At 41.3% G+C, this 12397-nt stretch overlaps 1 protein-coding gene across 1 annotated transcript in view; it reads right to left on the reverse strand.

The window, feature by feature from the left end:
• Positions 1 to 577: 577 nt before the first annotated feature.
• LOC138644984 (coiled-coil domain-containing protein 170-like) overlaps positions 578 to 12397 on the reverse strand; it is a 105378-nt gene continuing 93558 nt past the window's right edge. Inside the window, exons 10-13 of the mRNA XM_069733944.1 lie at positions 10607 to 10780; positions 7266 to 7505; positions 2268 to 2504; positions 578 to 1823 (exon numbers count right to left, since the gene is read on the reverse strand). Of these exons, the coding sequence (XP_069590045.1) occupies positions 1605 to 1823; positions 2268 to 2504; positions 7266 to 7505; positions 10607 to 10780 (870 nt within the window). The 3' untranslated portion in view covers positions 578 to 1604. The remainder of the gene's footprint in view (positions 1824 to 2267; positions 2505 to 7265; positions 7506 to 10606; positions 10781 to 12397) is intronic.

Genomic DNA, 12397 nt, shown 5'->3' on the forward strand with positions numbered 1-12397 from the left:
GACGCCCCTTAGCAGGGTCACGGACCGGGTCCAGCCACCGTGACAGCTCTAGAACTGAGACAGAGAGGACCGGTACCGAGTAACCCGCGGCCCTGCGTCTGGGGGCGCTCCATATATATATGCCCATGATATACATGCACACTATTATAAGTTTCTCTATAAAGATTGTGCAATATTTCATTTTACTTTGTCCGTTCTTTATATTTTATATTTTAAATTATTTCTGTAACATAAATTCCCAAGTACGTGCACAATTGTGCCAGTATTGCCATAAAATACAATAAAGGCATATTCTATCATTCCCAACCTTGGTGTTTATTATTATTATTTTTTATTATTATTATTTATTAGTCATTTTCATTTTTTATTGTATTATTTTTGAACTTCCATATGACGGTATTTTGATTCTTATATAAAGCGACATGTTTGCATAACATTGAAATAGTTGTGCCGCACTGTGACATCGAATCCAATGATGGTGAAAGCTGTGGAAACAAAATAAATGCGTTAAAAAATTCTTATTAAGACAATTAAAAAAATTGGATGCAAATGTGGAAGTATCCTTTAATACACTACATAGAATAAATAAAGTTTTTTTATTTTTAATAGTATGATATAAAAAGTACAAACTACAGGAATACGTCAGAAAAGTACACACTATTTAATTCAGGTTTTTAACAATAAATTTGAGATGCAGCACCACACATGACCAAGAGAAGCACCCTTCCTGGAACATAGCAGCCATATATTTTACTCTTATCCACTCAATTCACACTATGGGAAAATTGGTCTAATAACAATTTATTATAAAACCATGTTATAGTTAGTATTTTTTTATTAAACCACTCTTCTGTTCAGAATCAACTGTAGTCATATTAATATATGAAACAATATAAATTATCATCAGCAAAATAAAAAAAAAACATAAGACACAAACTTTCATACAGGTTCGAGGTTCATAGATAATCTTGTGGATTGGTTCAGGCTCATTGCAAATTAACTAGAGTTGAGCAAAAAAGATTAGTAGGTCCCTGGCCGGTAATCCGAGGTTGCCAAACAAGAACCTCATTAACCTCCTCATACCTGATGAGTGTGGCTGACGAACACATGATGTCGCAGGCACCTGTTAATCAGAAGAAGCTTTGGTGATGCCGGTAGGGAGAAAGTTCTGAGAGCACTGGTCCAGTAAATTTGGACTATTGGCTTGGCAGCTGGAAAAAGTTTCTCCTAATCTTTTTGCTCAACTCTAGAACAGATTCTTTGATTATCGCACACTCCTTCTCCCTTTAAATAATAAATTAAAAAATTATAATGGCCCTTATCACGAAAGAGTATAAGCTATTACTCTTTTTTGTTAATCTTTTTTATTTTTTACTTTTTTTTTCTAGAGGTCAAATATTCCTTTTAAGCTGGTTTTACACATCCGTGTTTCAGCACCATGATGTCCAAATTGTCTCCTGGCTCAAACTCAACATCTTCATACTTGTCAATGAGGCTGTTCGATCCATGCATCAGGATCAGTACTCGGACCATGAAACGTGGATGTGTGAAAAATGGCTTAACAGAGTAGCAATCAATACTGAAACTTTTTTTAACCCATCACGTTAGTATTTAGGGTTCATGTGCTGCACTGTGTATTCTGGCTCCCCATTCCCTGTACGAAACCCATATGGCAACTTGGATCTATCCGTTTTGGTGTTATCAATAGGACCATTTGTCCGTAAAACCCGCTTAAGTTGGTCGAAGATTTCATAATCCGGAACAGCCAGGGTGTTAATGTTGAATCCCATCATTCTGGTGATGGTCTCTCTGAAGTCGACAAGCTGCAGAATAAAATAGAGATCAATGCATCTCAATACTGTACTTTCTCAAGATCTGCCACCTTCAGTATAGATTCTTAACAAATCATTTTCGAGGGAGGGAAAATCATCTCTCTTACGTTTACCACCTTGATAATTAAACCTTTTCTAAAAACTCTTCACAGGTACTCAATCTACCTCCCAAAAACACCTCCTAATTGCATTTTGGGGTTGGATAGAAAAAAAAAAATCTTGTTATATTACTTCTTGAAGACCCCTTTATTCCAAAAAGACATTTCACAAGATATACGGGACAAAAAACGTCTTTATTCTTAGGTATTGTTATAAAGTCTCTTAAACTTCTCAAGTGTCTGCAAGTTACAACTCCCCCCAAAAAAACTATTTAATGAGCGTTTTTAAGAGTTGCTAAAAAGATACTAATGATTCACTTTAATATACGAAGTGTACCTGTTTTTCTCTCCTTGCTACCTCCTCGAGGGCTCTCTTGGCTGTGTGCAGCTCATTAGTGACTGCTTCCACCATCTGCTGACACCTCACTTTCTCCCCAACAGACTCGTGCTCGGTGTAGTCCAGCTCTGTTTTCAAGCTCACTACCTTTTTAGCAGCTTTCTCCTTAATTTTCTCAAGCTTTTCTAAAGACTTGCTGAGAAGTTCAATGGTTTTCTTCTGGTGGTCGACTTTCTCCTTAAAAAAAAAGAAGAGAGTGAGTTGCTGGCTGGAAAAAGCCAAACTCCTCATGGTACATTTTTATTTGCGCACATTTATATTACACAAAGATTTTATTAATTTTATTTCCTTAAGATACCTTTAGTAGTTAGGTTTTAAGAAGTATCTCAAATATTTCTGAGGGTTCAAAAGGTCCATACACCCATGTCTGCTGTGCATCACTTCTGAACCAGCTAACCACCACACCAAAAATCTTTATTCATTCACCCTCCTGTACACTAGATGTGTAACATCTAATATCTACAATCCCTGCCTTCTGTATCTCTTGTAAAGACACAAGAAGGTAGTGAGCTGAGAAACTTGGGCTCCAATACATCAAAAGTTGCGTTTTGCACCTCACATTTGATGAAGGATGTGCTGGAGTAAGATGCTTTAAATTTATTAAGAACCATTTTTTTAAGCTTCATCAACTTTCCTAAAAGTTAGCTGACCTAGCTAAAAATGTCATAAAAATGTTAAAAGTTGATAAATTGTTGCACAAACATTTTGACAAGTTTTAGGCTATGTTCACACGTTCCTGATTTCCCTGCTGTTTTCTCTGCACTAAAAACCGCAGCTCTTGGCAGAAAACGCAGGTGCGTTTTTTTGTGCGTTTTTGGTGCGTTTTTTTGATGCGGTTTTTAGTGCGGTTTTTTATGCAGTTTTCTCTGCAGAGTCTGTGTGTTTTCCAAGGAAGTTTTTTAGGGTTAAAATGGCTGAAAATACCCTAACCCTACCCCTAACCCTACCCCTACCCCTAACCCTACCCCTAACCCTAGTTCTAACTGTAGTGGGGGGGGAAAAAAATAAATTCTTTATTTTATTATTGTTACTACCTATGGGGGTGATAAAGGGGGGGGGTAATTTACTTTTTTTTTTATTTTGATCACTGTGAGGTTATCACTGTGATCAAAATATGCCTGGAACGAATCTGCCCGCCGGCAGATTCGGCGAGCGCACTGCGCATGCGCCCGCCATTTTGGAAGATGGCGGCGCCCAGGGAGAAGACGGACGGACACCGGGAGGCCCGGTAAGTGTAAGGGGGGGGGGGAGATGAGGGCACGGGGGGGGGGGGCGTCGGAGCACGGGGGGGTGGCATCGGAGCATGGGGGGGGTGGGATTGGGTCACGGGGGGACAGCCACACTCCACCCACGCACTTCCTGCTGCAGCGGTTCTGCACCTCAAACCGCAGAAAACCCGCAGATATTTTTTTTGTCTGCGGGTTTTACTGCGGGTTTGACCCTCACAATGGAGGTCAATGGGTGCAGAACCGCTGCAGTTCCGCACAAAGAAGTGACATGGTCCTTCTTTTTTACCGCAGCTATTCAGCGCGGCTTTTTTAGTGAATTTCCGCAATGTGGGCACAGTGGTTCCTGTTTTCCATAGGGTACATTGTACTGTACCCTGCATGGAAAACAGCTGCGGACCCGCAGCGGCAAAATCGCGGCGGTTCCGCAGTAAAAAACGCATTGTGTGAACATGGCCTTACGACAGGATTCAGGCAAAATCTGATGAATTGGCACCTTAATCATTTTGTTAGGGCTGACCTTTACGTGCAGCTTGGAGCTGGGGTTTCCTAATGGGTGAACTTGGCTGATAGCTTGCTAATCGGTGAGGGTCTGACTGCTAGAACTCCTATCAATTCCAAGAACAGGGCTTCTTGTCAGAGGAAAGACGAGGTTTGTGCTTCTTTGCCTATTGCAGCTTGCATTTTGTCTAAAGTATGTTTGCCAGGGGTTTTAGCCATAATTCCAAGTCGATAAAACCAGATTAGATGGTAGAGAATAAACAAAGTCAAAAGGTTTGTAGCGCCAGCGTCTCTGCACTCTGCTCCTCTTCCCTGGCAGACAAGCCGACTTACCGCCGTGGCCTCCTATCCTCACTTCCTGCTTCGGCTGCTGACACCCAGGGTGTGTGCACTGCGTGCAGATCCTCGATGCTTAGTGCGAGCATGGCCCCATCCTCTTAAAGGGCGCTATCATAAAGTGTCCCCAACCAATGGCCATTATTTTAAGGCTCCTCCACCTGAAGGGAGGTGCCTGTGCAACGTTGTAAGTTGGTTCCTAAATACTCTTCTTAGTTCTCAGGTCTCAGTGCTCGTATTCCTGTATACCTGCCTGCTTATCAGTCGTGCCTGACTGTCTATCAGCCAGTCCTGCCACACTTGCTAGTGCTCATCTCTACGTCAGCTGTTCCAGCCGCACTGGCTAGGGCTGATCTCTACGTCAGCTGGTCCAGCCGCACTGGCTAAGGCTCATCTCTATGTCAGCTGGTCCAGTCGCACTTGCTAGTGCTCATCTCTGCGTCAAACGGTCCAGCCACACTTGCTAGTGCTCATCTGTACATCAGCCGGTCCTGTCTGTGTCCGTGGCTCCCGTGTTCTTACAGCACCTGCATGCATCTACTGGACCTTCCTTCGGGCTGTCCCAGCTACCCCTCCTTAGGGAGTCAGCTGCCATCTTTGCAAGGTCAGTTCTGGAGTAGCACCTGTCCACCTCCTTAGTTCTTCCTTGGATCATGTATCATCAACCGCCGGGGTCAGATTTGGTGAGGCACCTAGTCACGCCCCTCCAGGCTTTCCTTGGTCCACTGCACAGTGGTTCCACCATCCAGCCTGTTACAAGGTTTATCTTAATATTTTATATTCTATTTTGTATTGCTTAAAGAGGCTGTCTGGTTAAAACAAGTTATCATTTATCCAAAGGATAGAAAATATCTTGCTGGTCAGTGAACAAGCACAGTTTGGCAGAATGGGAATTTTTCTTCCCTCTTACAAAATGGAGGGCCAGGTTGAATGCTTAATTCCACTCCATTCATTCTCTATGGGAGTGCTGGAAAAAGCCAAGCGCCGGGATTGGCAGCCCCATAAGGAATGAATGGAGTGATGGTCAAGCATGTGCACTGCCACTCCATTGTAGCAGGAATTAAAGTGCCCCATTTTGCTGATCAGTGCAGGTCCCAGCAGTCAGACCTCCATTGATCAACAAGTTAAGATCTAACCTGTGGATAGGCAATAACTTACTTTCAAAGGAGAATGCCTTTAATCATTCGATGTAAGCACTTATCTGGTCTAATTCGCAACATAAACTTTCCCTGTTTGGATTCTCATCTACTCACTAGGCATAGGAGTTAAATCCCTGATAGTGGACATCTTTCAACTGTTTGACTAAATCTGTCTGTAAGCTGGAACTTTGAGGTTTTCTTTTCTAATGTATTAATTGTACCAGATAAAACCCTGAAAAATAGAGATATTATCATGAGATTAGTTGGCTATTTTTGATGGTTTCATCTGATACCAACTTGTTAACAAATTACAAAAGAAAACCAGAGCCTCTCACCTAGCCAAATTAGTTCTCATGCTTCGCACTGATGAGGGCCAACAGCCCGAAACACTGTGTCTGTGAATTGAGATACTGATTTGGCTTTTATCCTAAGTCATATTGCACAACTCGTTAAAGGGTTGATTGTAACTTGTAGGATCGCTACTTCCATCAGGTGGCACTATAGAGTTTAAGTCCTCTTTTTCTCTGAAGATGCAATTTGCAAAAGAAAACCTAAAAGTTTAATCTTGGAAACAGATTTAATCAAACAGTATATTAGGGTCAGTCTGTCTATAAGAAGTTGAAAAATGTCCTAGTCTCAATACGTTGGGTCAGATTTATCAATAGTTCTTAGACAGAGCAAACTTAAGGTGCATATACAATGGCCGATTATACTGTAATAAACGAGTGCTCCTAGGAACGTTTGTGTCTCCATAATCAAACAGTGTAAACAGAGTAAATCACTTTACAAATGAGCAAAACTTTTTTTGCCAGGTGAAATTATTATTAAGGCCCCGTCACACTTAGCGACGCAAAAGCGATCCCGACAACGATACGACCTGTCAGGGATCGTTGCTACGTCGCTATGTGGTCGCTGGTGAGATGTCAAACTGTGAGATCTCCCCAACGATGCAGCAGCGATGCGGCGACCTGTAGCGACCTGTACAACGATGTCACATGGCAGCTATTTCATGACGATTAACAGACCTCAATGAGGGACGTCCTGTCATGAGGTCGTTGGTAAGGTGTCAAACACAGCGATGTGTGCTACCCAGCGGGACCTCAACGATCAAAAAAAGGTCCAGGCCATTCCGACACGACCAGCGATCTCACAGCAGGGGACTAGTCGCTGCTACGTGTCACACATAGCGAGATCGCTACTGAGGTCGCTGTTGCGTCACAAAACTTGTGACTCAGCAGCGATCTCGCTAGCGATCTCGCTTTGTGTGACGGGGGCTTTACACTTGCTTAAAAATCACCAATCTCAGCAGCAGATCTTCATGTGTAAACAGGACCTATGGTGCAGAGAACAATGACTGCCTATGCTGGCCAGTAGAAAGTGGCTTCCAAGGTTCCCAATACAATTACTGACTTGGCCCCAGGAACATTTGTCCTAGTACAGAGCAACAAGCATGTGCAATCAGGAGGCCATAATGGCCTCTGGCAAGCTGGCAAGAACCTTTGTGCCATCAAGTCCTAGTACCAGATCACTTACCTAATATTGGATTTGAGGTGTGCCTAAAAATAGGACTAATTGTCCTAAATGAGATCCCATATGAATAAGCCATGTAGTTGCCAAAGCAAGTAAAGCTGCAAACTTCAATTTACTGATTTTTTTTAACCTAACTGATACTATAAAAATACAAGGAAGAAGCAATGCATAATTTCTCACTAAACTTTCTAAAGTGGCGCGTTCACCTTTAGATCGTTCATATCGACAAGCTGAGCTGTCAGGTTTTGATTAGCAATTTTCATGTCACTGAGCTGTCCCTGGAGTCTCTCGACCTTCTTGTGCAATTTTTGGGCTGTCATAGTTGCTGAATTTTCGGCACTCAGAAAAACTTGATGCTCTTTTTCTCTTTCATGTTGTTTGATTTTCTTCTCTAGTTGTTCGATTTGTGAAGATTTTAACTCTAGTTTTTCCCTTTGGGAATTCACCTGCAAAGATATATTTCTTAGGTTACTAAGGGAAGCAGTCAAGGTCAGTAAAGCAATCGGAATTTGGGAATCTAGAGTCCTCATAAAATGGCTCAACTTGGGGGAGAACAGGAAATAATATTATATACGGTAATACCAATTATGTCATCACCCAAAACTGGCTCAGGCACCCATGTTTGCCTCAGTATTTAGAAAGCATAATTCTCACCTACCACATATTTGTCAAGAGTTTGATTTTTCTTACCCTTTGACTCTGCTCCAGTGAAGTGTCTAATTATCTTCTCTGCTAATCCTGATATCCATTCTAATATCAGTGTTAAATCCAATTTCAGTCCATTTTAGCTAGGTGAAGTCCACACCTAGCATTCTGCAATCAAATTTCTAGATTACCAACTTCTCACAACTGTTCTAAGTGCTGTGCACACGTTAGGGTACCTTCACACAGTGGCACTTTGGTCGCTAGGATGGCACGATCCGTGACGTTCCAGCGATATCCTTACGATCTCGCTGTGTCTGACACGCTACTGCGATCAGGGACCCCGCTGAGAATCATACGTCGTAGCAGATCATTTGAAACTTTATTTTGTCGCTGGATCTCCTGCTGACTTCGCTGAATCGGCGTGTGTGACGCCGATCCAGCGATGTCTTCACTGGTAACCAGGGTAAACATCGGGTTACTAAGCGCAGGGCCGCGCTTAGTACACCGATATTTACCCTGGTTACTAGTGTAAATGTAAAAAAAAAAACACTACATACTTACATTCCCGGTGTCTGGTCATGTCCCTCGCCTTCAGCTTCCAGCACTGACTGAGCGCCGGCCGTAAAGTACAGCGGTGACGTCACCGCTCTGCTTTCCGGCCGCTGCGCTCACTGTCAGTGCAGAGAAGCAGAGCGCCGAGGGACGCGACAGGAATGTAAGTATGTAGTGTTTTTTTTTTTTACGTTTACGCTGGTAACCAGGGTAAACATCGGGTTACTAAGCGCGGCCCTGCGCTTAGTAACCCGATGTTTACCCTGGTTACCGGGGACTTCGGGATCGTTGGTCGCTGGAGAGCTGTCTGTGTGACAGCTCTCCAGCGACCACACAGCGACGCTGCAGCGATCGACATCGTTGTCGTATCGCTGCAGCGTCATTTTAGTGTGACGGTACCCTTAGTCTCTGCTATCAAGGCAACACATCCCTACAAGCAAGTTACTAGTTTGCCAATTCATCTTTGCTACCTTGAGATTAACCCTATCCCTGTTGCAAGTTCCTTATAGCATATACACCTACTATTCCATTGTGTATAAGCATTTCTGCAAGTAAGTTACCAAACTGTTTATACATCTAAATTAAAGAGAAGGGCTTGAAGCTAAATGCCATAAAAATCACAAAGTTTACTCATACAATTAAAAAAAAAAAAAAAGTTAACTGGTTTCAAATAGGGACAACAAATGCAAAAAAGCCACAAAGGAGTACGGGAAGCCAAAGTAATGTATCATTCACATATAAATCCTAAAAGACAGGGTTACTATGAGGCCAAAAGAATATAAGTATTTTAAATAAATATTTAAATACATGTAAAGAGCAAAACAAATGCTTCTAAATAAATAGTAGTATAATATGTATTGAGGCCACAAAAGTTAATTTAAGGAGGACATATCATTTAACTTTATGCAACCCATTTCCAAAAGGAGTCAAAAGCAGCTAAACCAGTATCCCAAAAGCAGGATGTCATAAATAATGTACATAAGGGTACAAGTACATTGCGTGCAGTAATATCCCGCAAATAATATTTTATTTTCTAAAACTGTATAAATAAACTTTGTGGATTTTATGGCATTTAGCTTCCAGCCCTTCTCTTTAATTTTGATTCATGAATTTTTTGAAGTGCCACAGACCTAGGCATATAATACATTTTTGAGGTTTACTGTTTATACATCTACTGTCCTGTGTGCATCTGCACACCGGCCTCTGTTTCATCTGCTGTTTCTTGCTCCGTTTGTCTGTTTGCTATCTTGCACACTCAGCTGGCCTGGTCCTTACTAATTCACATACAATGCCTTGATTAGACCCATTCTGCTGCACCAGCATCTCCGGGTCCATGTTGATGCTGTGACACCTATGGTTCAAAGAATCCACCTCACCAGCTGAGCCCATAACACTTAATCTGTTTCTTTTCCTTTTGTTCTATTTTGTCTCATATTACTATTAAAACTAGGAACCCTATAATCTGGGAATCTGTCGATTAACTCAGCCATGTCCCCTTTCTACTATCTTTTGTCTGTCTGCAAGACAATTGGCTCCTGCAGGAGCCTCTCCCCTGTCCTGTATGTATTAGGACAAAAGATTCATAAGCCCCACCCCCTTAGTCAAGAGGGAAGGTCTTCCTTAAAGCACCTGCTGAATATGGAACAGATCAACAGGAAATTAACTTTAGTTTTTTGCTGAATTTTTTTCAAGGGTGTTTCAGGATGATGCCAAAAAAGCAACAGACTAGCAAACAGTCATGAAAACAATTTTTCTTGGTAAACCGTTTCTTTACAATGGTGTTCAAAGGTGGATATACCCTGATAGCTAATCGTATGACCTTCTGTTGATGCGCCACTCAAGTCATCTGACTGCTACCAACAATCACAGCCCTCAGAATTCAGATGAACAGAGAACAAGACATCTTTGCTTCCTGTCCCACCACAGACCACCAAAGTGGCCCATGCTGGACCTCTAGGGATTAGATCAGATATTTAGACATCATTTTATTATGTTTTACCTATCCTTTGCTTATATCATTTTTTGGTGGAATTGGACAACACCTTTTATATAAATGTTGGTTCACACATAAACTGATATGGGGCCATACTGTACCTTCATGTGCCTGTTATTTTTACAAGGCACAGAGCACAATTGTGGCATATAGAAGAATTAGCACCAAATGGCGGCAATCGTACAAGCCCATAATATTATAAATATAAAATGAAAAATAGCGTAAAATGCAACTAAATAATGTATTTAAATATTAATGCACATACTAATAAGCATACTAATCATTGCCATATACTGGATCATTAGAAAAACCTAATATCTCTGTGTAAATGGCCGGCATCGTAAATCTCATCATTACCTTCTTCTGGAGATTGTAGATAAGAGTTTTATTATCACTCAGAAATTCTTTATCCCTCTTACAGATTTCATCAGCTCTGTTCAGTAACATGTCGTACTGAGATACAAGGCTCTCAGATGAAATGTCTTGGCTTATTTTCATCTTTTCGGCCAGCTGCAGCAAGAACTTCTTGAGCTATGAAAAACCAGAGGAAAACAGACAAAATGTTAACATAATTGTGCTTCTGAGATGAGCCCTAGAGAAAATAGTCAGAATGTAAGAAAAAGGAAAATCTCAGTTTTCGGATGCCATTTAGCAGTTTATATCACATTATGATAAACTTTACAAATACATCGTTTAATCTTTTCACAATATTTTTTTACTTTGTGCAAAGTTTTGCTGATTTCTTTCCCCACCTTTCATCTCCTTGCATATCCATTCTGGTTCACAGTCTATGATTTCGGTCTAAAAGGACTATCCAAGTAAAATAAAAATATCTTGAAATATTCCAGTTTTCACTCATATAATAGATTTACATGTCATGTTTTCTTCAACTTAACTCTTAGCTTTGGTGTGCAGAATAAGGTACAATCAGCAGAATCATCTCAATATCATTAAAATACAGAAAACAGCTGTATTATAAAGCTAAAGGTCTATTAAGGCATTAGAGCAACACTACACACACAGGATTCCTGGTCACTCCTTGGTTTCTGGGACAGATGGGCTTAAAGGCCCTCTGTTGATCTGACAGCTACCTCTCTTGACTCCCCATAGACATGAATGCTCGGATGTACGCTCCTGTGTTTTCTATGAGGCAACCACTGCCAGACTCCTCTGGCAGCAGCTAATCTCTACGGAGAAGAAAAGGATCAGCTACTGAAATTCAATAAGGCCAGATCCTTTTCTCCAGAACATCATCCTTGGGGAAGAATTGGGAGGCCTAAACACATTAGACTGAGTGACTATTCTGTCAATATCGGTGGGTTCAGCTGACTTTATAGTAATGTTTATGGGGACCTTTACTCCATTGTTTCCAGAAGACTATTAGGCTATAATTCATCCATCGGTTTTTCAGAAATGCCCAAAAAGAACAAAAAATAACCCAATAACTCGAATGATTTCTGACAGTTTTTACCATCAGTTTTTCTCATGTGCACGGGAACTTTCCAAAGGAACCTGAAGACCCACCTCTTCCAACAAGCCTACAACCTGCAGTGATCCTCAGTCTACTGAACCGCTGCACGACCAGCTCTACCCTCTCCTAGTGTATTCTCACCCATGCCCTGTAGACTGTGAGCCCTCGCGGGCAGGATCCTCTCTCCCTCTGTACTTGTGTGTGCCTTGTATTGCTCATGTTTATTGTACTTGTCTATGTATGCCCCTTTTTTCACATGTAAAGCACCAAGGAATAAAGGGCACTATAAAATGAATAATAATAATGTGCAAAAGGCCATTAAAAACTGATGGACCTCCACCTCCCTTTTTTTCCAGTTTATTTTAATTCCTCCCTTCTTTTCCTTATTCTTTCCTTTACCCTTTCCTTCCTTCTTTCCCATTCCCTTTCTCTCCTTGTTTCTCTCTTCCCTTTTGTCTTTAATCCTGACCTTATTCCTTATTTTTCCCTTCCCCCTAGATAGTTGGAGTGACGAATTACATTATTATTTATGTTAATTTGTATTGCTCATTCTATATGTTTATTATGTCTTCCCCTCTTCCCCAGTTATACGTTAAAAATCCCCACAAAAGAAACTATTTTTAACAGAATAAACTGATGGACCTCTCTTAGCTTTTCCTAGCAAACAGTCAGTGAAA

Source organism: Ranitomeya imitator, chromosome 1, assembly GCF_032444005.1.
Source record: "Ranitomeya imitator isolate aRanImi1 chromosome 1, aRanImi1.pri, whole genome shotgun sequence".
In the NCBI taxonomy this organism is placed as follows: Eukaryota; Metazoa; Chordata; class Amphibia; order Anura; family Dendrobatidae; genus Ranitomeya; species Ranitomeya imitator.